Source organism: Lacerta agilis, chromosome Z, assembly GCF_009819535.1.
Source record: "Lacerta agilis isolate rLacAgi1 chromosome Z, rLacAgi1.pri, whole genome shotgun sequence".
NCBI classification, from domain to species: Eukaryota; Metazoa; Chordata; class Lepidosauria; order Squamata; family Lacertidae; genus Lacerta; species Lacerta agilis.
In genome coordinates this window covers 30,465,271-30,493,025 of record NC_046331.1, presented here as the reverse complement: position 1 = coordinate 30,493,025, position 27,755 = coordinate 30,465,271, and the positions used below count along the sequence as shown (strand labels likewise).

The following is a 27,755-nucleotide window of genomic DNA, read 5'->3' as shown; positions in this document are numbered from 1 at the left end:
AAGAACAAAGATAGGGCTTAGTGCTTATGCCCCAATCCAGGAAAGAAGAGAAATACATGTAAATCTGCTCTTGTATGTTTGTTTCTTGCTGGATTATGAACTTGGAATCAAGCTGGTGCATATCTGAGTGTTAGTACTGTATTGCATTGTTTCAAATATGATGTGCTTTTGAATGTACCGGTATATTTCTATTTATATTTTAGCTCAACAAGCCATACTTTAAAATGGTGTTTACATGTAACTAGGGTTGGGTAAGGTCTTTACCGTAAGGATTTTAATACTTGGATGCCCAGTTGAAGTTTATCCCATTCTCTTCAGCTGTTTAAGGACTGTCCCTCTTTCTGATTTATTGCCTCTGAACTTGGTGCCATCTGCAGATTTCAACATGCTTCTACTTAACCTGACCAAAACCATTGGCAATGTTGCTTCATGCTCTTGTGGGACAGGCAACATAACAAAGGGCAGGGCTATGCAAATAGGGGTTGGCTTTCATTGAGTTCTGTGGACACAGTAAAAAAAAAAAAAAGCTGCCATCTGGTTTCTCTCTGGGTGTTAGGATTGCTGAAAACAGATTTGATCACCGTGACAATCTCTCTCAGCATACCACTTTTATTCCCCCCCCCCCCGATAGGTGGCTACTATTCACGTGTAGGAAGATGTGCTTATTTAGAGTACAACATTTCAGTGGGAGCAAAACCCACATTTCTTCCCTCAAGCAGGGTAGTGTAGTTTCTATTCATATGGACTTCTTGGAGTGTGTACTCTTGCAGGGTCAGCTTCCTTGTGAGCAGAAACTATTGCAGGTGTATCCTAGAAGCTGTTTCCAACTAGTGAAATAGAAACCTTTCATCAACCTTTACAGCCATCTACAAACACCAAAGTTTGTATTTTCTTTAGCCTTCTATAGAGAAGTGGCTGTTTTGTATATTGGAGCATAATAGTGTATGAGGTCTAATATTTTGTTTAAAGCAAACCCTTGTTAAATACTGTGAGCTGAATTGGTCTTGTGCACAGATCTTAGCACACTAACCAACAAAACAGGTTAGGGTAACTTCTGGCCCTCCAGACGTTGCTTAACTACAATTCTCATCATCCTGCCCATTGGCAATGCTGGCTGGGGCTGATGAATTTCAATAAAGCTTAAGACTTGCCCCTACCTACGCCTACACACTGAACCAAAGAGCAAGAAAGCAGATGGCAAATTAAACAAGAATTCCACAGTTTTACAAATGCCATGGCATCTCAGTGGGGCTACCTTGCCAATTGATGGTAAAGCAAGCCGTTTGACAGGCCATCATGCATGAGGATGGTTTTTAGAATGTATTTTAATCGCACTTTGATTTTTTTTTAATTAAAGGTAGTGCCTCACAAAAGAATAGAGCTTTGCAGGTTCCTTTGAAGACTGTGGAAAAGATAGCACAAGAGAGAGGCTTGGCACCAGAAGAAATTCATAACTTGCTGAACATCGCACTCAGTGGCAAGCTTGGTAAAGAAAAAAAAATTGTTTCTTTCTTTCCCCTTGGCAGTAAAGTATGTCAAAGTAGCTGCCTTGCCATGCCTTCTTCCTTAACAAGAACCTGTGCTGCTTCTAACTTGTGACAAATTATCAATAGTGAAGACATTAAGAATGTTAAGCAGTGTATTTCAATGTCTTATAGGTACAGTGATAAGCACTAGGCTACTGAAGAATCTGATTCCCATTTCCGTAATAACAGAGGATTCTGTTATTTCAGCTGTGTCTTGGCTCTGTGCTTGCAAGTGCTCTAGTGACATTCAGGTAACTTGGAAAGCATGGTAATGATGTCATGGTTCTGAAGAATGATATTTTTGCCAGTCTGACTTATTTATCCTGGTGATTATTAAGCTAGATGTTGTACAATGCTGAACATATTCCAGAAGGGGTTTGTTATCTTGGTCTTGCTTTTGCTTACTGATATCTATCTTCTCCCTATAGGTGCTCATTCTAAAATGGCTAATTGTAATGTATGACTTCATTGATCAGAAGGAAAATATTAATGCTGTCTATGGTTTCTTCTTCAACTTCTTACAATATGACAAATTGGTAAGATAAAAGTGAATGTGTTATTTTGAAGGAACTAGCTTTTGTTCTCTGACAGTAACCAAAATCAAACAATAAAGAGTAGTTTCTGACCACACAACATGACACAATGTAAAAAGTGGGGCCTTTAAAAAAAAAAAAAACCTGAACGTTCCTAAATACTGAATTCTGAACACAACAATAAAATATATAGTCATACCTTGGTTGTCGAATGGAATCTGTTCTGGAAGCCCGTTCAACTTCTGAAAATGTTTGACAACCAAGGCATGGCTTCTGATTGGCTACAGGAGCTTCCTGCATGCAATCGGAAGCTGCGTTGGACGTTTGGCTTCCAAAGAACATTCGAAAACCGGAACACTCACTGCCGGGTTTGCTGCATTAGGGATCCAAAATGTTAGACTCCCTAGGCATTCAGCTTCCAAGGTATGACTGTAATAGGCTATATCCAATGTTAGTCATACTCAGACCCATTGAAATTGGCATGACTAACATAGATCCATTAATTTCATTGCACCAATCTTTTTTTGTTCCTGGATTGTGTTGCGGGTCTTCGTGCATGTCAGCGGAGCATGCATAAGTCCATTACGTCCCAGCCCCGCTCCTCCCTCTTCCAGGTCCAAAAAATGGATTGAACATACACAAAAGGGGCTTGTCTGTATTTAATTTTGATTCGTTTCACATATGAAAACAAACATACATATAAAGTCATGCATTAGACATATTTATCATTTCTGATACAATGATAACAATGCATTACTTGACTTTATCCCACTTTAGAACTAATTGGATACGAATATACTTACCCTCCCACCAAATGTAAATAACAATACCAGCACCTAAATGATTTAAAGTATAGATAATTGCTCCTACATTTAAGGGAAGACAATGCTACATAAGTACTAAGCAGTCAGAGACATTACATAGCTTGTAGTATATTTAACTGTATGGTCTGAAATGACAAAGACAATTCTAGTTAAGGGTTCCATGGCCATGGCAAAAAGCAGGGGTGGCAGTGAGCAGCCCTGCTTTGTGCCCCAGCCAATGAGAAATATCAGAGACTGTCCCCCATTCAGCAAAAATTAGTTCACAGACCCATAGTATAAATAAAAAAGTGGATCAACTCAGGATGTACTAATGCCAAAGGAATATAGAATTGTAAAGCGATCTTGCAAGATTAAACAATCAAATGCCCTGACTGTGTCCAGCATCAGGAGAATAGTAAGTTCTGGATGTGACTGATTCCAAGCTAGGCTATTTTTGCTTCCAGGGAAGGAAGGAGCAGCAGATCGAAATGCCATCTTGCTTCAGTGATACCAACCTGAGTGATGGTTTCTCTAAAAAGATTTCATTTTCACAAGAAGCCTGATGCAGAGGCCAAATAGTTATATCAGTCTTCTATTTAAGCACTTGCCTGGTATCCATAGGCAACAAGGAATTTCATGCCAGCCCCTCCCCACTGCATTCTTAGCATCCAGCTGCAATAGTGAGACTGCTCCTGGTAAACCCCACCCCCCCCCACTCTGCTGTGCACAGGCTGGTTCCAATGAATAAAGTGAGACTTCTAAGTAGACATTTGTCTGTAAGCAGGCTAGTAATTTAGAACTCATTGTCACTTGGACACTAAAATACATGCTGAATTAAATACCATCTGCTTTTGTGTAACATATATTTTCTTTGTTACTGTAGCTCCCCTTTGCCTGTCATGTGCTGTGTTTGCTGACCAGAATAGAGAATGGTGAGATCTTAATTAGATTCATGGTACATGTTATGTGATTGCATCACAAGCCTTTTGTCATTTGTCACAGAAGGCAAGTCATCCCCACTGCCCAGTCTTGGGGACCCACTTTACGGATTTACCACCCTCCGAAAGTGTGCTCAGCCCTTTTATTCGATTGGCTGATTTTGTGCAAGAGAATATGACCTATCTTGTTTCTAGATCTGATATGCTGCTTTACTTGGAATAAAGATCCACTTGCTGCTTTGAGTCTTATGTGAAAGGCAGAACATAACTTTTTCAAATAAAGAATAAGTATTGAGTTTTGTTTTCTTCTCCCTAGTGAAACCTTTCCGTGTGAGGAAACTTCTAGATTTACACGACAGGATGGTAAGTCACTTGAGATATGAAAACTGAAGCAAGACAAAACTTTTTTTTTAATTGGAATTTAATCTTTATAGGAACTCCAGTGTAGCATGAAAGCTTAATATTTGGATAGCTGACAAATATTTATAACCTGCTGATGGTGTAGGTCTAATGCTGAGCTCATCTGAGAGCATGCAACCTTTATCTTTGCTCTCTAAGCAAAAGGTATACAGCATAAATGAACAAAAGAGATGGGAGAGATTCTTTTGTTAGTTTTTCATCTCTTTGGATTGTTTGTCTCTACAGCAGCTGTAGTGGCCTCACCCCACTAACTGCCCCTAATTAACTATAGTGCACCCACTGCATGGTACGCCAATTAAATGAATTTCTGCAATTTACCACAGACTGTCTTATGTGAAGGAAAACTTTTTTATGTAATATTTTTATTAGATTTTCAACAAAAATAAAAAACAAACAACCACAAACAAAGAAAAATATACATATTTTCCAAATCCCATGACTTCCCTCCCCCCCCTCCCCTGGTTCCTTAAATTTCCTTTTCAACTGCATACCATTTCTACTCCAAATTATTTTTTTCTACCTCAAATTTCCTATACTATTTCTATAATTACAAGTGTTCTTAAAATCATGTTGATGTATTAACCTGTTTACAATACTTTTGTAAGCACACGATAAACATTTCCCATTCTTTTAAACATTTATTGTCATCTTCATTTCTGAGCTTTCCAGTTAGTTTTGCCAGTTAAGCGTGGTCCGTTAACTTGGTTTGCCAATCTTCTTTGGTCGGGACTGCTTCATCTTTCCATCTTTGGGCTAACAGTATCCGGGCGGCTGCTGTAGCATATGTAAACATTTTTTTTCTGTTCTTTTGTAATCTCCGCTCCTAGAGTACCTAATAAAAAGGCTTCTGGTTTTTTAACGAGGGTTACTCTAAACTTTTTTTCCCCATTTCATTACAAATCATTTCCCAAAAGTTTTTAACCTTCCTACATTCCCACCACATAAGATAAAACGTACCCTCTGTTTCTTTACATTTCCAGCACTTATTAGAACTTGTTCTACAGTGGTGCCCCGCTAGATGAATGCCTCGCTAGACGAAAAACTCGCTAGACGAACGGCATTCGTCTAGCGGAAGCTGCCCTGCAAGACGAAAAAGTCTGGGGCTGCTTCGCAAGACGAAAATTTTTCGTCTTTTTTTTCCGTTTAGCGGAGCGCGGCTGTCATTGCTGCTTCGCTAGTCGAAAAATGTATATACAGTGGTGCCCCGCTAGAACGAATTATTTTCGTCTAGCGGGGCACCACTGTATATACATTTTTGCTAATTTAACCGGGGTTAAATACCACCGATACATCATTGTCATGTAGTTCTCTTTCAGTAGTACATGCAGTAAATTTCATATCTGACTTCCAAAGCCTTTCCCAATCCATCATTAGTATATTATGTCCCACATCTTTCACGCATTTTATCATAACACATTTGACCTGTTCCTCTTTGGTTTCCCACCAATTTTACAAGAGCAGATTGTACAATTTATTTCATGGGACACTGGGAACAGTGGATTGGGTATATTTTCTCACATTACCTCAGGCAGGAACAAAGACTTGTGGGAGGCAGGCTGGCACTTCCTCAGTTTTTTCTCCTGCCTGATTCAGAATGTTTTTCCTGGCTCTCCTGCTTCTTCAGATGCGTTTTTCAATTTTGATCTCATTTTATTGTTGCTTTATTTTATCTAGTCTTCATTAGTTTTAGCAACTTTGAGTCTTGCGCACATATATATTTTCAAAAAAACTTATTTCATCCCTCCCCACACTGGTTGTTTCCCTTAGCAACCTTAGTTATTCTTGTTTTTAGTTTACTTTCTTACAGAGCATCCCTGTATACTGCTCTCCTCCAGGGTTGCTGAATATGCTTGTTTTTTGCACGCTGTGACTCTGTTTTGCCGCACGCCATTTTATTGATCGGATTTAAAGATAAGCGGGGGGAAATCCTACCTGAGGCTTTTTACAATCGCTGCTCACTTTCAGTGGCTGCTGGCTCCTTATCACCAATCATATTGGTGATTTCTGCAGCCTTTCTGTATCATTTAAGGCTTCAAATTGACTGCTGTCCTGATCTGTGGCATGGCAGAAGGAGTTGGGGTTATTACTCCTCAGCTGTATATTCTCCCCCCGGTTCGCAGTTGCGGCAACGGAGTGAGCAGGCACTAGTAGACTGCTTCTGAACCCTCCTAGTTAAGGAGTGATTCATTTATTTATTATTTACGCTTATTATTCTGTGACTTGCAGTCTGTTTCCTCCTAGTCCGCTTGTGACGGCATTGGAGAGATGTATATTTGTGCCTTTCCCAATACAGTGGTAATTCGTTCCGCAAGTCTTTTCGTTTTGCGGAAATTTCGTCTTGCAAAGCACAGTTTCCCATAGGAATGCATTGAAATTTAATTAATGCGTTCCTATGGGGGGAAAAACCAGTCGGGGCTTGTTGCCGCCCGCAGTCAGGGAGAAGCCGAGGCAGCAACTGCGCCTGGCTGGGCCCAGCCGGAGCCTCCTGTGGCCTGCCACTTGCTCTCCCCCTTGCTGTTCGCTCTCCCCCACACACACCCGATGCCACTCACTCACCCACTCTCCCCCCGTTCTCACCCGCTCTCCGGCTTCCTCCCGCCGCCGCTCACGCACCCGCTCTCCCCCCCGCTCTCACTCAACCACTCTCCGGCTACCTGCCAACGCCGCTGCCACTTCCGCGGCAACTTTGCGGGTGAGTGAGAGCGCTGCTGTTCGCTCGCTGCAGCCTTAAAACGCGGCTCCGGTGCTGGTCGGAAGGGGCCCTGTCCGATCGCGCCCGCCATCTTGGTTTGACTGCGCATGTCTGGACATGCGCAGACATGCGCAGTTGACCTAAGATGGTGGACGTGATCGGACGGCACCCCTTCCGACCAGAGCCAAAAGGTAAGACTTTACGGCTATGGCGCCGCGTCAAGTTTTAAGGCTGCAGCAGGCGAACAGCAGCGCTGCTGTTCGCTCGCTGCAGCTTCAAAACGCGGCGCGGTCCGGTGCCGGCTTACAGTGGTACCTCGCCAGACGAATTCGTCTTGCGAAAAACAGCCATAGATGAATTCGTCCCACGAGTCAACTAAAAACTCGCAAAACCCTTTCGTTTTGCGAGTTTTTCGTTGTGTGAGGCATTCGTCTTGCGGGGTACCACTGTAGTCCACTGTTGTGGCATTGGAAGTGAACGCTATTCAGTCTGCCCTGTGTGGCTGCATTCAGAACAATTTCATTTATTTCCTTTTATTGACTTATTATGGAGCCTATACAAGGAGCCCTTGCCTATTCCCATAGTCCACTCTTGTGACATTGGAAGTGAACACCACTCAGTTTGCCCCGTGTGGCTGTGTTCAGAACAATTTCATTTATTGATTTATTACAGAGCCCCTGAACCTCCTCCCAAAAAGGCTAAACAAAAGCTTAAACATGTCTTACTCTCTCAGGGAAATAGACGCAATCAAGCTTCTACTTCTTTTGTTTATCCCAGAAAATATAATTTGACTGCAGTTTTATTGCCATTCAATGAGCCTGACCCTCCATAGACTTCAGTTCATAGGAATCGGTTTGTGTGTGTTGCTATTGATTCTGCTCTGTTACTGGAAGGCAGGCTATAGAATATATGTCTGATTCTGAACCAGAAATTTTAGGATTCATGGATGACCCAGAAACCCAGGGTGCAAAAGCATCTTTAATATCAGACTCTCAGACCAGGCTGGCCTCCTCAGCTACCCTTTCCAGCAACTTGGACAGTTGAAACAGGCACTTGTTGCTTCATTATCAGAGGATTTACAGCCTAACACACAACCTAAAAAATTACCTCTGTGGTTAAAAAGGTGATGATCTCTCAGCATATGGCTAAATCAACAGGGGGCTCTTTGCCCAATCTATTTACTTCTATGGGGCAAGATTTATCTGATGCTGAGGATGTAGCACCTTCTTCCCAAATATATTTTCTAGAGTCAGAAATTGAGGCAGAGTGATAGTTCTGTCCAAGACGAATCTATTTCCACTGGATTGTTCCAGGAAACCAATGCTCCTATTTTAAAACACAAAATAATGCATGTATTGGGAATGGCCTCCAAACCTACCACAATGCCCAATCCTGCCTCTGAGAGTCCAGTTTCTTTGCTCATTGATAACCGCACAAAATCTAACTATATGCTAGTTCCTTCAGTACTAAAAACATTACTCAAACCAGAGTTGGATTCCCCTATGCAGTCCAAAAAGAATTTATATTACATTTTCCACACCTATCAGCCAATCACCCATTCCCACCACCTTTCTGAGTAATACCCCTCCCCACTCTCTCATTATATATAAGGGTCGAGTGACTTCTGTTTCAGTGTATCTGAAGAAGTGTGCATGCACACGAAAGCTCATACCAAGAACAAACTTACTTGGTCTCTAAGGTGCTACTGGAAGGATTATATAATATAATCTGGAGTATTAGTTTGTTCTGCGCTCCAGACCTGCATTATCTTGGAGGCAGATTCTGAGAAGCTATTTGCCTCCTCTGATGCGGGAGATGCACCCTTACCAGGCTCTGCCTGCAATAACAGCTTTACTGGCTTAGCTGCAGTTGATGTAATTTGCGCCTTGGCCAGTAGGGGGCATTTGGACCTAATGTGCCCCTCTTTGTTGCAGTTGTAGCAAGTGACTTTTCTTGTCCCTGCCTTGTCATAGCCTGTTTCCCTGACAGGAAAACTTTCTGGTTTATCTTTCTTCTCACCAGATTTCCAAGGTTTGTACTTCTGAGGAGATTTTGTATATTGTATTTCATTAAAATCAACCTCCAGTTCATCTAAAACTTCAGCAGCTTGAGAGACAGAGCGTAGCTTTTTGTCTCTCAAAAACCAACGCAAATTGGCGGGAACTTGCTTAAAGAATTGTTCTAAGCAAATTAACTGCCTGAGTTCATCAAAATTCTGTACTCCACTTCCCTGGATCCATCTATCCAGTAATCTATCTAACCGGCTGGCTAATTGTGAGAAGGTTTCCTTAGGATTGCGTTTTACCTCGCGGAACGCTCTCCGGCTCTGTTCTGCCGTTAACCCACATCTCACTTTTACCCTTTGTTTAAATTTTTCATAGCTAGATAGTTCATCTTCTCTTAAATCGGAGTAGATTTCACTTAGTATCCCACATATTTGTGGTCTCAGATACATCATCCAGTTGTCTTCATTTATTTTAAATTCAGTACACACTCTTTCAAAACTAAAAAGAAATGCTTCTACATCGTCTCCCTTCACAAATTTCGGAAAACGTTTGAGATTAACTGAGGTAATATCACTAGTGGATTGACTCTGAGGTAATTTTGATCTCACTTGAATTTCCTCAAGCCTCAGTCTACCTAGCTGAATTTCTTTTTCCATGGCCATTTTTTCCTGCTCTAACTGTACTTTATATTTCTCTGACTGCATTCTCTCTTCAGTAGCAGCCCTCTCTTTTTCTTTCTTAGCTTCTACTTTAGCTAATAGCATTCTTTCCTCTGAAGCTATTCGCTCCTTCTCTGCTTCAACTCTGGCCATCTCTAATTTAATTTTCATCATCTCTAACTCTGAATTAGGGTTCTCTCTTGGTTCCGCCTCTTCAGCTCTCTCATCACCTTTAGCTTCCCTAGCTTTCCTTAGATGAGCCATTTTTCTGTCAGAAAAATAAAGTCGTCTGATTCCCAACTAAACAGGCGTGTGGGTGATGAATTCGAATCACGACGCTGCCACCAATAAATGTGAGGGATCCTAATCCCTCCCCTTCAATACTTCCCCAACAGTGACTCTCCCTAAGTTTCACTGACAACTAGGATGAACCCTTCAGTGTTCATATGGGAGTTGTCTCTGGGGTACCTCAGGGCTCTACATTTGAAAACCTCTTGCCACTTATGGGATCTCCCTACCAGGGTTCCCAACTACTTCAGTTTGCCTTCCCTTTAGGCAAATAAGCAGCACACTTGGCTTCACTGTCCAGCCCTTTGTATGACAGGAGAATAAGCAAACAGTTTTCTCTTTCTCAGGAAAGCTTTGTTCTCTCCTCTTAGTCACACCTCTTCAGGTACTGATCCACTGCCACAGTCAACGAACGTTTAAGCACATTTAACTTTATTAGGTAATTTGAAAACATGGATGTCTCGGGTTATTACTGGTACAAATCTTCTTCTCATGTAATTCAGCTTTGTTATACTATTTCCTGCATCCCTTTAGCAATGGTAATGACCTTTCCTCCCATTCCCCAAAGCCTAACCTCGCATTTTCTCTCTCTAACCCTCCTGACCAACTGCCATTCCCCCCTTTTAAAGGGCGAAAAGTCCCGCCTCCTGCGAGCGAGCCGCCAGTCACATAGAGTGTATGTTAACTCCTAACACGCTGGGGCTCCTGACCATACCCCCCCAAGGGCAGATCCGTTACACTATCCCTATCTAAAAGCTCATTCAGAAACCCCTCCTTTTATTCTCCCTCCCAAAGTGCTGCTCCACACTCACCCCTCTGGCTGGCTGTTGTGGTGGTAGCTAATCAGAGAGAGACTCCAACAGTGGTGGAATTCTGAGGGACTGCATCACCATATTCTGGTCTGGCTTGTTGTCTGTCACAGCAGCATTTGCTTGACATTGGTATAGTCCTCCATCTCCTATTTGTAGGGTCATGGCTAGAGATTTGCTATGTCTAATGCAGTGCAGTCCTTTTTTTCTTTAAAAAAAAACTTTAGGGGCACTTTCATTTTCCTACTCATTGAAAGACTCAATGAGGCCAAACTTAGATTCACAAAATGTTTAGTGGTAAGCGTCCCGTTCCCCCCCCCCCCCAGGAAAAAAGCACTGATGCAGTGGGTTTCATAGTTTCTCAGCTACTATGTTTGACCATTATCAAGTGCAACAACATCAAACTCTTATTTCTTTTCAGGGATCACAATGTTCTCTGCAGACTCTGCTATGGAAGTACAAGAGCTTTGCTCCTGAAATGGTAACAATAACTTTGCCTACAAAAACAAAGGTGAGGATGCTTTCAAATGAGATCTGTGCTGTGCTGTGCTGTGCAGTTGAGATTTGCGCTGGGAGACTAGGCATCTGAATTCAGTGTTGCCAAATTCTTAAACTACTCATTGATGAGGAAGAAACAGTTAGATTGGAACTGGTGTACACATAACTGCATTCTTAAACTTTGCATATCACATTGCTTAATATTAAATTAATAATAAAGGTGAAGCCAAGGGTGTCATATGATTGTTGTAATTTATACCAGACAATAATAGCTATAAAAAAATCCTTCATGAGTTACTTTTGAAGTACAGTGGTACTACAGATTGTTTACTCCTGTTGTAAGATCCATGACTAAATAATACCAACTCCAAATATGGTAAGGATGTACCCATATAGCTTAGCCAAATCAAAGCAGAAATTAAATTGAGCAACCAACTGTCATCTTAACTGACATTTATTACTCTTGTACTGAGTTCTCCTCTGCCAATAAACTTTGTTGAGGTTTGCTGATAAAAAACCCCCACAATGAAGGGGGCAAGCTCACAAATATCTTCAACCAGACCAGTAGCTTTTAATGCAGCCCCATAATCTGCTTTTTTGTCATCACAGCTGAATATGATATTGTCTGTGATGGGCAAAACAAGTATTGGGAAGCTGGAAGTCAGGTCCCTGGAGAAGAAGGATGCCACACTGGTGGGCTTAATACCCCACTGGGCTGCTCCTACTAGCCTTGAAGCACAGAGTTGACCTTGCCAATGGATTGGCTGAGCTACCCTTTACATTCTGCTGTGTTGTTGTTTTTTAAGCAAACTGACAGATTTGTCAGCCTGCTCTGTAATGAAGGAAGAAACTTGGTTTCCTCCACAGCAAACATGAAAACAAAGTTGTTGGGTAAGGAGTGAGCTACATGTCCTTTCACCACCAAATAGCTCACTCATCTGCATGGAATTCCTAGTTTTTTTATGGTAACAGGCTAATTGTTGAGTACAAGGCTGGTATAGAACATCCCATTCAATGGTACCCTCCTCCACTGTAGGTAAATAGAACATTGGACTTAGTATGCAAAGTTCCTCTTCCACACTGGATGGAGGATAGCTTACCTGCCCTGGAGGGGTGATTCTCATTGCTAGGAAGAGTTGGGGGAGGTTTTATGCTCTCAGTTCTGTTTGGGTTTTGATATCACCCATATCATCCCCCCCCCCAATGTCTACTGTTTTTGCTATTAAGGGTTGCAGTCCCTCTTCTGTCAAGGACAGTTTGAGCATTCATGGTTCAATTTGTTATGTTCTGTCCTAAAAATGGAGAGGCTCTCTTCCACACATGATAGCAATAAAAAGTTTGATTTGCGTAGCCTGTGGGAGCAAGTGGTAGAGTCAACCCATTTGAGGATATCCTCCATTTGCCACAGAAAAAAGAACTTAATCTCAACAAGACCAACCTTCTTCTTCTTCTTCCCCCACCAGATGCCATTTAGGACTTTTTCACACCCGTGGAAAACAGCAATTGACAACATAAAACAGAGAATTCATGGAACACCATCTGCATCCCAGCTAACTTTAAAATACATGGAGTACCCACAATCTCAGAAGAGGGTTTGTTGTTGGGGATAGTTTGAATGCAGTTATTGGGCTACAACTGTGCATGCTAATTTTATTTACTTTATTGACAACTACTTAGTGTTAGTGATGGCATGAGAATCTCTGTCCACTCACAGATAAGGAAAAGGTTTCCTGATGGTAGTAAGTGTTGAATAACTTTATTATATTTTCATATTTGAAAAAGTTTAGAGTAGCTTACATGACACTTTTAGTAGATTCCTGTTCTGATTATTATTGGATTCACACTTGCTATAGCATCAGATGCTCTCTGGTCATTTATTTTTTCAATTATATTATAAATGGAATGCAATATGTAAAACACAAATTTATTATTATAATTCTGATCAGGAAGAGGCAGACTTTAAGGAGGAATGTAAACCTTTTATTGAATATTTAAAGCTCACCTATCTTGAAATATTCTTTGGTTTTCTTCTTCCATCTGAACATTACAATTACACAGAATTGTAAAGAAAATTAATCACTAAAGGCACAACTTTAGAAAAGATTTGGAAGATAATATGATAGCTGAAATTGGGATTAGGGTTGACAGAGGCATAATCTAGAAATGTAGCCGTGAGCTGTTTAATTTTGGCATTTTGTTTTCTCCATAGGCAAGGAATACAAAGTTGATTCCGCCTGTATGCAGCTCCAATGCAGGAAGCTTAGCTGAGAGTAAAAAGCATAAATTCGTTTCGTTGGAACAGCTGCAGACCTTCCCCCAACTTCTGCAGAACATTCAATATTTAGAGGTAGGTTTGTTAATAGCACTTGACTAATATAATGCAGGGGTCAAATGGACCCCGAATGAAACACAGCTTTAAAACAATTAAAAATGTATGACAATGATTCTAATTTAATGTAAAAATATGAATGTAAAGATTATTGTAGCCTTCTGTTAAACAACCATCATGGCCTTTTTCCTAATTTCTAGCAATAGGGTCTTTGCTTATTCATGCAGTTTTTTCCGTAACTTAACCTGGATTCTAAACAAAAAGGAATGGTTAAAGGTGAATGTTACAACAGTGCAACAGTTAAGTGAGATACTGTGGTAGTCATAATGTTTTGCTTGAACCACTGCTACTGTAGATGTGCAACAATTCATTCACCTGCCCAAAAAAAACCCACTTAAAATGAGGGCTTAACTAAACTGCTTTGAATTAAATATTCAGAGTGGAAAAGAGGCACTATGTGTGCACAATAGGTGAGAGATTTGAAACATGGCAAAAAGCATAATGTAACAAAACCTACAAAATATGAAATTGCACATATTTAGGGGAGAATCTGTGTATTTAATGCCACATTAGAGCTATTTACTAAAAGTGTAGGATAGCTAGCTACATGATGGATTTTTAATTAGACATGACGATTCTTTTATGTGAGTGAAACTTACAAACTATATTTATACTAAGATTTACTAAGCACTTGCACAGATTAAGAACAAGACAGTTCCTGCCCACAGACTTGCAATCTAAAAGATGTAATGTAAAAAGAAAACAAGGAAACTCTGATGCCAGTTTTTGAAAGCACTAGATCGAATGGAAACAGTCCAGGGAGGAGCAAAATTGAACTTGTACATCAGTCAAGTCCATGGTGAAGGTCCTATTGCCTGATCAATCTCTTTATTCACTACAGCCAGATGTGGGATGGCTACTAGTAGGGGGGCCTTCAGAGGGATCTTTGTACTCCGGCGCCGGATATGCTTAAGATGGCCCTGCACCTAACCTTACTACGCCTCTGGTTATTGCCCCCTGCATCACGGGAGTCCTGGGCCCACGTCATGCCACCCTGTCAGCCAAAAGGTCGACAACTCTGGGAAATGGGGGGGGGGTTGATGAACCATGGGCTGGGGTGTGGTGAGAGGGCTCTAAATTTCCCGTTGACTTGAACCAACCTGTTCAATTCTGGTTATGTGATATCTCTAGTATATGTGCTCTTAGAAGCAATGGTTTTTCTATAAACACAAGATTTTTTTTTAAAAAAAATACTGCTGATTAAATGAGGCATTCTGTTAAAATCAAAATGTTTGACTATTTGCAAGTTTGTGGTAGTTTTCAGTTTACAGAGACAGCTGCTTAGAGGAGGTTCAGGGATCCTGAGTGTAGCAAAACAAGGTGTTGGCTCTACTGTGGAGTTTTGTGTTCCCTTCTGTATACCGTAATAATATTTATTAATTTTTCAATTACCATTATCCAATAAGAGCTGCATTATTACAATACCAAATTACAATACAATTAAAAGGCCAATTATTCAAATATCAAATTAAACAATTTTGAGTGACTTCCCATGTGTTGAATTTCAGGGTTGTTGTTGTTCAGTCGTGTCCGACTCTTCGTGACCCCATGGACCAGAGCACGCCAGGCACCCCTATCTTTCACTGCCTCCCGTAGTTTGGTCAAACTCATGCCAGTCGCTTCGAGAACACTGTCCAGCCATCTCATCCTCTGTCGTCCCCTTCTTGTGCCCTCCATCTTTCCCAACATCAGGGTCTTTTCCAGGGAGTCTTCTCTTCTCATGAGGTGGCCAGAGTACTGGAGTCTCAACTTCAGGATCTGCCCCTCCAGTGAGCACTCAGGGCTGATTTCTTTAAAGATGGATAAGTTTGATCTTTTTGCAGTCCATGGGACTCTCAGGGTAATCCAATCTTATTTCAGGGTACTCCAATCTTACTTATTTCTTCTTCCTTGATCTTGGTTAATCCACTTACAACAATTCTGATATTAATCCTTAATTTAACAGCCACTAGTTTCTTAAATTTCATTCATAAGTACTTATTTAATAAATTTTACTTCCGCAAGAGGAGTCTATCCTGTGAATTTTCTGTGTGAGATATCTATTTCCCTTTTTTCCCCTTCATTTTTCCTGCTGTAATCCTTCAAATACAGCTTCTCTGGCTCTCACTGCTCTGCTTTCAGGGACTAATTTTCACTGCGTCACACACGCCATCTTTGTTTGTCGAAGACTAAAAAAAAAAAGATGGGCAGGTCTCCAACTAAACTTTCCCATCCGTCCCTGAACGATCTGGCGTCCTGGCAGAGCTGTGGTAGATCTTCAAAAGGCATAGTCTTAATTGCAGTTCAGTAAAAGATCAAAGCTTTACATCAAAACAATATTCTTGTACAGTCCTGTTTTTGTAATAATTCATAAATATTATATTGTCATTGATCTGCCATTTATCAGTCCATTAATATTCGGGGGGAGGTTTGCCAAATCATCAAAGCAGCAAACATAATATATTAAGAAAGGGTAAAGGTTCCCCTCCCCCATCATACCACAGTTCTCTCCAAATCAAAGCATTACCACTCAGCGGCTGATTCATTTAGCAGGTTATCTTGCCCCATTATTCCAGCACATGTCTGTAAATTAGATCCAAATTTTTCTTTCAAGGTACTGCATCAGAGGGTTTCCGATATGCAAAATGCTTTGCACTCAGTGTCTCCTGCTCCCCGCCTTCCATTTCAGGACGGGAGCCAGGTATCAGACGATCTGTGAGTGGAGCTCACACACCCACCCCAACCCTGGGGGTGGCTTGCAAGGACAATTACCCTCCAATTAGTCCTGGTTTACGTTCCGCGAACAGACTCCGCTAACATGGGATTTGCTTTCATCGTGGCGGAGAGCACCGGAAGTCTGAGTTTTTGTGTTCCCTTCTGAACAGTTTCTTCTGGCTTCTCTTCCAGCCTCCAGCCCAAATAGGCTCGGTGATAGTCAATCCTCTGTTGCTCCACTACTTCAGTCTCAAAGATAAATCAGTCCCTAGGAGGATGCATTACTGGATGGCTTATACATTAAAAGAAGGTAGGGAGACTAATTTGATTCCCACATAGGAGGAAACTGATGCCTTAGGTCTAGGCTACGGCCTGGTTCTCACAGACATAATCTTGTGTTTCAGATGTAAGAGTTCACATGATTGATTGTTCTGCTGCATTATAGATCTTGGAGAGCTGAGTTTTAACATAATACATTAGTATTCTATCTGCAGAGCATTTTTCTTGTACAGAGAAGCATTTAATCTTACAAGTCCATCCCCCCTCCAAATATCTGACTTGGCACTGCACAGACACAGGCCACCATCTCAGTGTACCTCAACTGTGCCAAGGCAAAATGGGTGGCAGACTATATACAAAGGTGAAAACTTGGGGATGTCAGAGAATAAGAAGTTGGAGGATAAGTAGTGTTTTACCCCTGTGTCTCATGATTCAGGATGCCCTTGGTATAAGATGATGAACCAGGAAGATGAATTGAACTTCAAAGTCTTCTTAGAAGAAGTCTTCAAAGCAGAGTGTTTCTTGCAGGTTAGTTCAGATGTGATTCTCATCCCATCATTCCTTGGACATTGTCTTTTGTCCACCACCATTCTATGCCATGACTAAAACATCAATATTCTGTTAGTAGGGTGCTAAATAATGGTATGTCAGAAATGAAAATACTGTAGCTTTTAAAAAAAAAAAAAAAGCACAGGAAGGAGAGAAGCTGGGAGGTGGGAAGAGACGAAAGGACTGTACTTTTCTATTGTAGTAATGCGAAAACCCTAATAAACCATGAGTAAAAAACTATTCTATTGAAAGTCATTTTGCTATCCAAATTAATTACACAGCTGTGGGCTTCCTTATCAAAGGACAGTGGTGGCCAAATTGCAGCTCTCAGTATTTTCTCCTAAGAGCTGCATGATGAAGGAAACAGAGAGGGCATCCAGGGGCAGGTGGTGAGTGATACAGCCTAAATCTGTGCAGTCAAGAAATAGGGTTCCTGAAGAAGGCAAAATGGGAAGCAGAAAAAGAGTGGCATGAACAAAAGTAAGTTGGGATCTGCTTTTTAGGAGGAGCGGTAGAGGCTCTTGGGCCAAAGAAAATTACTTGAATTATTAGAAACTTTCGCTATCCCTAGCAAAGTACTTTAAAGATGGCAGCCCAACTAATCTGCTTCACTAGCTTATCCCTCGAATTCTTAAAAGTTATCTGTCTTGGCCTTCTTAAGTATTTTATGCTATGGAAAAGCACTGTCATGCTGGGTGCATGGAAAGGGCTGGCTTTCAAGAATCTTTAGCAGTGTCAGTTGTGCCTTTCAGATGGGTTTCTTGGCCTGCGAAGAATTTTTGTGGAAGAGTCTGCGCTTCTGGGATGGCTGCTGCTGTCAGTCACAGGTCCTGCAGCTGGTGAGATGGATCTCTCCCAGCAGCTTCTCAGGTATGTGATGCAGCCTAACCAATCTTACCCTGCTTTGTGGTCCAGACAGGCCTGCTTCAAAGTCTGTTCCTTTTTTTGTTTCCTTTCAGAAATGAAGACTTATCTCTACCGGCCATTGTTGAAGCTTTTTTCCACATCATCTCTTTGTTTTAAGGTAATGGAGGGAAAGTGGCCAGTGAATGCCTGCTTTGGCATGTAAGAATTATCAAATTTGATCCCTGATATACAACTAGGAAATATGTTTGTCTGAGATGCCCAAGAGTAGGGTTCAACATCCACTAGCAGTTGGGAATAAAATACCAGGCACATTGCAGTTGATATAAGACAAATTCTTGAATATATTTGGGATTGCTATCCTTGTTAAAGGAAGGAGACAAAATACTTGTCAGACTCAGATGACTTTCTTGTTGTATGTAAACTAGTTGAATGAGGCTTAATTGGACATACAAAATCTCTGCTTTGTGCTATGCGCAAACTAGGAATCCTAGCTTGCAACAATCAATGGTGGTTACCAAGCAAGCTCGCTTCAGACTATGGGCTATGAAGCTGGTTTGTATAGCTACAAACTGTTTGCCATAAGCCATGATTCCTATTGCACATATAACACTAGTGCATTATAACAATAATGCACATAACATTGAGCATTATGTGTGAACTAGCACTTTGGAATTACAAATACAGCACCATAACAAGAAGGATGGTTGCTGCTTTTCTTCCTTCAGCTGGAAGTATGCAAGTTTCCTATAATTTTTCTCTGCTTTTATCTCCTGTCTCTCTTGGGGCTAACATAACAACTGCAGGCTACTGAAGTACCCTAGGAGAATTATTAAACTTGTGTGCATGGATAACCTGGGCTTTAAAAACCTTTTCAAGCATATTACTGCAGTACTGCTGGTATGGACCTCTCCCCAATCTGAAATAAAATGGATCCATTTTTTTTTATTTTTTTATTTTTTTGCTGTTCCATAGTATGAAGTTCTTGAAAGCCTAAGGGAACTGTTACTGAACATGCTGAATTGCCACATGCAAGCAGACATGGCAACAGAATCAAATGTTGATGTGTTGTAAGTATAATCTTTACAAAGTGGTACACCTCTAGAACATAGGCAATTAAGCAATAATGCAGCTCACATGAGCACAACCATTCCCTTCCTGCTAAATGCTAAGGCTGATATTTATCTTGTCTTGTTGCAGGAACACCACCCAATTTGACCCGGAAAGCTCCTTGGAAGAGCTCATTCACTTTGTAAACAGGCTCTCAACTGTTGGCCTGTGCTTGGAGAACAACTCTACTTTGTTAATGAATGTTATCCTGGATTTCTATGAGACGGTATGTAAGCTGTTCACACTGCAAATTTGTTTAATATCTTTATACATTATGTATTTGACAATCCTGAGGGAGGTTCTGATAATTTGAGGGGGAGGCAGAGAAAGAAAAATCCAAAGGAACAAAGTGGGTAGATTGTTTGAAGCCCATGTTTGCCTCTAAAGTATAACTTGTATATATAATGTTGTAGACTGGGAGATAATGTCTGAGTAGGCAAGAACAAGACTGTTCCTCCGTTTTTCCTGTGAAGGTAATGTGCTAAGGGCAGAGAGCTGAGAATACAAGCTTATACAACTATCTTTCCTACTTGTAGGTGTCTGATATATATGTAAAGTACAGGCTCCCCTTGGTTGTGCTGCTTCCTTCTGGAGTCTTCTATCCAGCACTTCTCAGCATGAGTTCTGCCACACTTGACCAACTCTGCTACATTATGTACAGGTACTGAGAATATTCCTTTTTCTACTCCTTGTGCTTTTCCTCAAAGCTTTTCTGCTTGGCCATAGTCTCGCCTGTTCTAGACTACCAGTTGCCACTTCAACTTCTCTACTAATCTGCGATTGCCCACTTGATTCTCCACATTACAATAATGCCAGAAGGCAGAATGTCAACTTGTCCTTTCTAACTTGTTGAGCTTACATTTAGTGAGTGTTATGAAGGCAGTTTGCTAACTTTCAGTGTTGTAGATTTCTTTGGGTTTCCTGTGGGGTTGGGGGCAAAGGAGGGCTTGTGGCCCTGATGCTTAAGTTTTTAAAGGAGATTTTGCTTGCTAGAGAAAGTCCTTCCCATGAACAGCCTCTGAGTTCGTCTAGCAAGCGGATTAAACCAATATAGTGTGATTCTCTGTGAAAAAGCTCCTTTGCCTGTGGCAATTCACTTTCACTTTCACCTGTGGCAATTCACTTTCACTTTCTCATGCCTGTAATTTTCCTCTGCAACACATCTCGAGCTGGAGGAAATCTGACATTCCGCCACTTGTGCCAGGCATATGTCTAAACTTCTTTGTTTTATCTCCTTCCAAGACAAATAAGCCTGTACTTTAACTAGAAACCATAATTTCCATCGCCTATTCTTTTTTATCGATCCATTGAAAGTGATTGCAAAATTCATAAACCAATTCCACAGTTAATTCTATAGTTAAACCATAATTATAACAGTAGTGAAATGCTCTTTTTTCCAGTCCCGCTTGCTTGCTTACTCAGTCAGGCAGTCAGTCCTTCCAAGGAGATTTTCCAAATAAGATAGCAAATACAAAATATATCAAAAAGAAATAATAGAGGCTCACCCCCCTTCCGTTTCGACATACCGGTCCCATAATGATGGTAATCCTTCTTCCACTGGAATCCTTTGGCACCCCAGTGGCTGAATCAGTTAGCAGAATACTTTATCTCCCCTCACTCAGAGCATGCCCATTAATTAAGTCCAAATTTCATCTTAAAAAGCAGGTATTCGTTGCTCATGGCAACAGCTTTGGAGAGTTGCCAAAGAAAAGCACAGTGCTTTACACCCAGCGCCCCCTGCCCCCTCATTCCTTCCGGACTGGGAGCAAGTGTTGGGCGATCTGATGGTGAAGCTGCCCCCCCCAACCCGGGGGTGTGTGGGAGAATGATTACTCCCATCTCATCCTCAAAATACTCTGTGTGAGATGGCTCTGATGTAATGGGCAGCCGTTCGCCATGGCAGCCAAACAGGAAGTCCTGAGGTCACCTTTGTGTGCCTCCTCCATGAGAGCTCTGGTGGGTGGTATCAAAAGATCAGGTCTTTTCTGTGGTGACTTTCTGTGTATGGAATGCTCTTCCTAAGGAGGCTCACCTGGTGTCTTTACGTATCTTTAGGTGCTAGGTGAAAACATTTCTCCATAAAGAGGCCTTTGGCTGATTAACATTATAAGACCTTTTAAATGTCTTTGTGGGATGGGGGTTGGTGGTTTGTGTTTGCTTTTGTTTTATTATGTACTTTGTGTTTTTATCTTATATTTTTATGTTGTGAACTGTCGATATGTTGTGAACGGGCTCCTCAACGGAGAAGAGTAAAGGAGCCCGCACCCTGGCTTGTGTGAGCTGGAGGCAGGATGGGGGCTTTGTTAGACTTCTCCACTGAGGGGCAGGCAGCCACACGTCCCTCAGTGGAGAAGTCTAAAGGCGGTGCCTGCCTGCACAAGCAGCCAAAGGAGAAATAAGATACATCAGCCCGGCCTCAGCGGTATGAGGGCCAGAGTGAGATGGCTGTTTTACCCAGCAGAGTATCACAAGTGCAACCACCACCGCTCCTGAGTCCCTCTGCAGCTTGTTTCTCCCTCGGCACGCTGGGCGCTGGTGGAAAAGATACTTAGGAGCAACAGTATGTAGTTTCATTTGCGATATACCGCCAGGTGAAGACGCCATCACAGTCTGGCCCTCATAGCAGTACTGAACAATGTATCACTACATCACCCAGGCCTAGATAGTACGTCTTGGAGAAAAGTGGTGTGGAGGAGCAACATAAAGCAACCCCCTAGGAAGAATGTCAGGTGAAATAGAGGTGCCTTGTGCACCAGTTAAAGGGAAAACTTAGAGTACTACGCCATGCAAGTGAAGGGGCTCTTTCACACAGTTCAGTTTCAGACATGAGTGACATTACATAAAAAAGAAAGATGTGATGTTCTTGAGACATCTTGAGTCATGCCACAGGGTTAGAGCCCAGCCACTAGGATGTTTCTGTTCATTTAATCTATTTTTTAGCAAAGTGCTCTTCCTTTTGCTGAAATGGGATAGGCTTGGACTTCTCGGGAAATAAAACCATGGTACATAACTTAAGTTTGCTGACTGATGCTCATTTTTTCCAAGTAGGAGATTACTGGCTGAACTGAATTTGTGACTGGCATGCCAGATTATATCAAGCTGGCTCATACTATTTTTTAGTGACTACAATGATACCCTCATTACCCAGAGCAAAGCTAAATTGCACACACACATTTGTGGGGCATGTGCAGAAATCCAACTGAACTGAGCTCCGTTGCGTAACCCCTACACTTACCTGTGTGACACTGATGAAGCTATTCTGTTTTTTGAATTACTTAAGAGTAATTCAAATTTTTAACCCAGTCTCAAAACAGGTGATATGTGTTGGGGGTGGCATTGCTGTGCTGATTACTGACTAACAAAAGTCCAAGTTTTTGAGGCCAGTTACACATCTGGATGATTCTTTTAAAATGGCCTGTTCTCTGCAGGAAATGCTACATAAGAGTGGCATTCTTAACATTAGTTCCAGCAGTTGCGTCTGATGTGAGAAGTTGCCAATTGCTGTCAGCTGGTGTAGAGCTCTGTGCAGCTTCCTGCTTGAGGAAGCTTCAGGGTAATTAATATGGAAGGGTGCAGTTGCTGAAGATGCACTGAAACTAGTGTATATTATACAGAACAGCTGTCAGGACCTATACTTCTATTGCCTTCCAGTTTCTGTAGTGACTGAACAAGGAGTCAGTGCTGCTGTTTTGTTTGCTGCTTGAGGTTGTGCTCCACCTTTTTGTCTCATGCTTACAGCTCATGCATAACCTGTTGTGCTCAAGAAAGCAACAGTTTCTTTTCACACATGCACCCTTGTGAACAGAAATGAGCATCCATTCAAGTGTTTGTCTTTCTTTCTAAGTAACAGTTGCTTCTGAACTGTGAAAAGTACCCTTTGAGCTCCTTGAAACTCTTTATATTCAGAACCAAATTCAGCATGCTCTCTATTGGGTGATAAATAACTGTTTTGCATGGCGTCTGTGTTTTCCTCTCAAAGTCTACTCTGTAGATGGCTCTCCTATTTCAGGGACATGTGGTAGGTAAGCAAGAAAGAGATTTATGTAACATAACCTAAGAAATGGAACCAAATGAGAAAAGATATGTGCTATCTTGCTGCCTCATGATGCTAAGTGAAAAATAGCTATGTACTCTGGGATAGTCACTGCTCACCTGTGCATAGTAATAATTGTATGGCACTGTCATGTGTTCAAAGCGCTTCACATGCTTTATCTAGCTGTGGTCCTTAAATAACCCCCCTGTAGAATTGTTCACAGTAAATGGGGGAGTGGAAGTTGAGAGAAACTGGCTTGCCAAAGACCACCTAGTGAGTTATTTGAAGAATCAAGACTCATGCAAGGGATTTCATTAGCCACTACACAGTTTAGTTTTGTTTTGTGCACATATGGTATATTACAATTCAGAATAATTGTCTTTTTAAATTCTTACTTAGGTATCGAATCAACCTGTTGGCTGCAAAACGAAGCCACAACACTGAAAAGGTACTGCAGATAAGGTGCTTAATGGCAAATGCTTGGATTGGAACAAATATATTCAATGGCTCCTTCATCTGAAATTTAATATAATTTCACTGACAAAACTTGCCTCCCTTATCTTTCACATCTCTTCTCCCATATGAGATGTTCTTGGACTTCAAAGATTCAATGCATATCTAGTCAAAGAGGGGGGGAAAACTCTTCTACAGACTTCAGGAAAATAGACGGTTCTGTGTGATTCTAATGGCCAACTATATGGTGCTGGGAATGGGGTGGGAGGGGGCACCTACACAAGTAAGCTTCATCCCAGGTCATTGTTTCTTCTTGATCTTGTTTCCAAACTGCCAGTAGGTGGCTTCCAAACTTTATGCATCTGGTTTAGGTATAAACATAACATGTATCTGACTTCAGTGTCAAGCAAAGATTTAAAATGTTTACCTGGCAATCCACAATATTGCACACACATGGTGGTGCAACATTTACCTTAGTGGGTCACAAGCTGCTCGGGCTTGATGTTTAGTTGATAGATCAATTGTACTCTGTATGATTATGGAGTGGACAGGATGCATGTTGGAGTGATACTTCTTGCTAGTAAAAGATGTTGGGGAGCTTTCATGAGCCTGAAACATTGTCTAGATTGTTATGTTATGTCTTACCCTGTGCTGCTGCAGTTCAAGCTCATATACGAGACTTGCCAGGAATACAACCAAAAGCTATCAACCATAGCTGGGTATCTGTGGACCTCACAAGCATTCCAGAAGTCCCCCTGCCTTCAGGGGATTCAGCTGGACCCAGAAGTGCTGGAAATGACAAGGGTGAAGGACCACAGGAAAGGCTTCAATGTAGTTTTCCACCCTGCGCTGATGGGATATGCTGTGCTCTTCTTGAAGAAGGTGAGGAGAGCAGTTTGCATTTTTCAAGTAGAATCGTTTCCAATTCTTTTTAACGCTGTAATACTTGAGGACTAATGAGCATGAGTGTGTTGATCACCGTTGGTTACCATGATGTCTGCATTGTGTCCTTTAAAACTCCAGTCTTTGGCACACCGTGGGCTACTTTCTACCATGCCATATAAAGTCAAGCTGGACATGGGCTTACTGAGAATGAGTACTGTGCAGGAAGGAATGGGGAGACCTAGGTTCACCTCTCCATTTAACCACAAAAGCTTAATGCCAAGCCTCTGGCAACAATTAGCAGAGACAAAAGAGATCTCCTTCCTTGTAGGTCCAAGTCATTCTGGCTCCATTCTTTGGAACCCAAGTTTAAAGGAAGGCTTCTCCTCCTCCTTGAATCATTACCAACTCTCTTCCTTAGAAGTGGTAAAATGTGGGCTAGACAATGCTACCATTCAGTGGATTTGTAACTGGCTGACTGACCGAACCCAAAGGGTGCTCATCAATGGCTCCTCTTCATCCTGGAGAGAAGTGACTAGTGGGGTGCCACAGGGTTCTGTCTTGGGCCCAGTCTTATTCAACATCTTCATCAATGACTTGGATGATGGGCTTGAGGGCATCCTGATCAAGTTTGCAGATGACACCAAATTGGGAGGGGTGGCTAATACCCCAGAAGGATCTAGGAGTCTTGGTAGACCACAAACTTGACATGAGTCAACAGTGTGATGCAGCAGCTAAAAAAGCAATTCTGGGCTGTATCAATATGAGTATAGCGTCTAGATCAAGGGAAGTAATAGTACCACTATATTCTGCTCTGGTCAGACCTCACCTGGAATACTGTGTCCAGTTCTGGGCACCACAGTTCAAGAAGGATACTGACAAGCTGGAACCTGTCCAGAAGAGGGCAACCAAAATGGTCAAAGGCCTGGAAACGATGCCTTATGAGGAACGGCTTAGGGAGCTGGGTATGTTTAGCCTGGAGAAGAGAAGGTTAAGGGGTGATATGATAGCCATGTTCAAATATATAAAAGGATGTCATATAGAGGAGGGTGAAAGGTTGTTTTCTGCTGCTCCAGATAAGCGGACACGGAGCAATGGATTCAAACTACAAGAAAGAAGATTCCACCTAAACATTAGGAAGAACTTCCTGACAGTGAGAGCTGTTCAGCAGTGGAATTTGCTACCAAAGAGTGTGGTGGAGTTTCCTTCTTTGGAGGTCTTTAAGCAGAGGCTTGACAGCCATCTGACAGGAATGCTTTGATGGTGTTTCCTGCTTGGCAGGGGGTTGGACTGGATGGCCCTTGTGGTCTCTTCCAACTCTATGATTCTATGAATCTAAGTGTACTAAAGATATGGGATATGAGAGGGGCCATACCTCAGTGGTAGAGCACATGTTTTTCATGCAGAAAGTCCCAGTTTCAAGCACTGGATTCCCCACATACGACAGGAAAAGACTCCATGTCTGGAAAACTGGAGAGTCGTTGCAATCAATGTAAACAATACAGAACAAAATGGACCATTGGTCTGTTTTGGTAATATAGTAACTTCTTGTGGGGGCTGAAGAATTTGACTTCACCTCAGTCTTGTTTGTTCCTTTTTTTAAAGCAAGTTTCCAGCCTTTGCCACTGCAAAAATATGCCTGAGTATTTGGGCAATGTCTGGTGAACTATGAAACCAAAGGAATTGCCAGATAAAGTTCCAGTTCATCAGTACTCAGCACTCTCTACTGTCAGGGTAAACAGTACCCCTGTTTGGTTTTTTTGATGAGCAGTTCTCAAAATGTGAGACCAGCCTCCCATATCTGGTCTGGAAAGCTTCCAGGAGCCACTACTGCTTTATTTCCAGGAAGCAAGCTGTTAGCAACCACAGCTACCCAAATCAGTGTGCAGGGAGTATCAAACTTCAGTACAATTCTTTGTTGCAACAAAAGACAATGTGATAGGATTTATTATACCTGTTGCCCCTTCTGTGGATTCATTTTCATGTACAACTGAAGATTAGCTGATAGCAAAATTATCAGAGCTTTTTTCTCCCCAGGCAACACTGGTATGTGTTTGGCTTCTTTTTTCGATGGACTTCCATGTGTTGAACTGAAAGAGCAGCACATGCTGTTTCAACCCTCTACAAAATGTCAGAGATATGAATTTTTCAAGACCTATGATGTAGTAATTTTGTGGAGCAGCTCTGAGGCATTGGTGCTGTCCAAAAGGGATTTAGTGTTTCGGTTGTGCCATGTCATATTCAGGAAGGCTAGTCTGAGGCTGATTCTAGAGTTAATCTCTAATAATTTCAAATAACTCTTCTTTTAAAAGCACTTGTCTTAGAGAACCATTAATTTCTAACACCTTTTTCCCCCTTCTCTTCAGATGCAACCAGAGGACACAACCCTGAACTTCAAAGTCATTCGGGTAAAGTGGCATGCTTGTCAAAACACTGTTTCTTGGGAAGCTGGTTGTCAGTTGGAGCTGGGATTTGGGGCACTACCACAGAAGAAGGAACAACTAAAATGTCGAGAAAGGGGAGGGGTTAGGAGAGGGTTCCTTCCAACTCTAGAATTTTGTGATTCTGTGACAAGGCTGATAACCTGTGCTGCTGAGGAACCTACATCTTCTAGCTTTGTCCACCATGTATTTCCCCATGAAAAGGAATTGTTCAGTAGCAAACAGTTGGTACCACATATCTGAATGTGGCAAGTACTACACCTGAAAAAGTTTTTATTTCTGGTCTGAAAATGGAACTGGCATAAAGATGCATTTGTTCCCCCAGGCTAGGGGATCTTAATTAGGTCTCTTTGTTGCTTGGTTTCCAGTACCTGTTGGAATATAAAATTTCAAAGGGGGCGTTCTGGCATCAAGAGATGTTCATTCTTTGTATGAGCTCTCTAATGCAAAGAGGTATGGCTGTTAAAAGCTAATTGAAACTGCCCTATACGAACTGGCTCATGAAGAGGCTGCATGGTGATAGCTTATTCCCCACCACAAGCACCAAGTTTGTGTCACAGCATATTAGCATCATGGGTATGCTGGGCTTTTGCAGTGTAGATTGGTCTGCAAGTTCAGGTGCTGGAGAGCTAGGGTAGGAAATGAGAGGACACTTTGTGGCCCAAAAAAGAAAAATCCAGTGTAGCTGAAGAGATGTAACTCCTAATGCTTTATCTGCAGGGGGAAAGGCGGAGATGGTACCAGGAATTTCTCTACTCCCAAGAATTACAAGGCCTGAAGCTTTTCATCGAAAGTAGCATTAGCCAAGTTCCTCAAGAGAAAACAAGGCATTAATGGAAACAATTCTTACATTCTGTTTTAAACTGCTATTCTTCGGAAAATAAGAGGA

General features: G+C 41.7%; 1 protein-coding gene across 1 annotated transcript; it reads left to right on the top strand.

The window, feature by feature from the left end:
• Positions 1 to 1,353: 1,353 nt before the first annotated feature.
• Positions 1,354 to 27,728, top strand: CENPI (centromere protein I; the record flags this gene model as incomplete). Its single annotated transcript, XM_033138264.1, is given in 21 exon segments — positions 1,354 to 1,486; positions 1,659 to 1,777; positions 1,955 to 2,062; positions 3,746 to 3,794; positions 4,117 to 4,163; positions 11,096 to 11,255; positions 11,782 to 11,795; positions 12,636 to 12,764; positions 13,382 to 13,519; positions 16,448 to 16,565; positions 16,971 to 17,062; positions 17,836 to 17,953; positions 18,043 to 18,107; positions 18,923 to 19,017; positions 19,148 to 19,283; positions 19,594 to 19,718; positions 23,490 to 23,538; positions 24,204 to 24,425; positions 26,792 to 26,833; positions 27,587 to 27,682; positions 27,684 to 27,728. Coding segments are annotated over 21 exon segments (2,100 nt in total), but the record flags the coding sequence as incomplete, so codon positions are not given.
• Between the last annotated feature and the right edge of the window lie 27 nt (positions 27,729 to 27,755).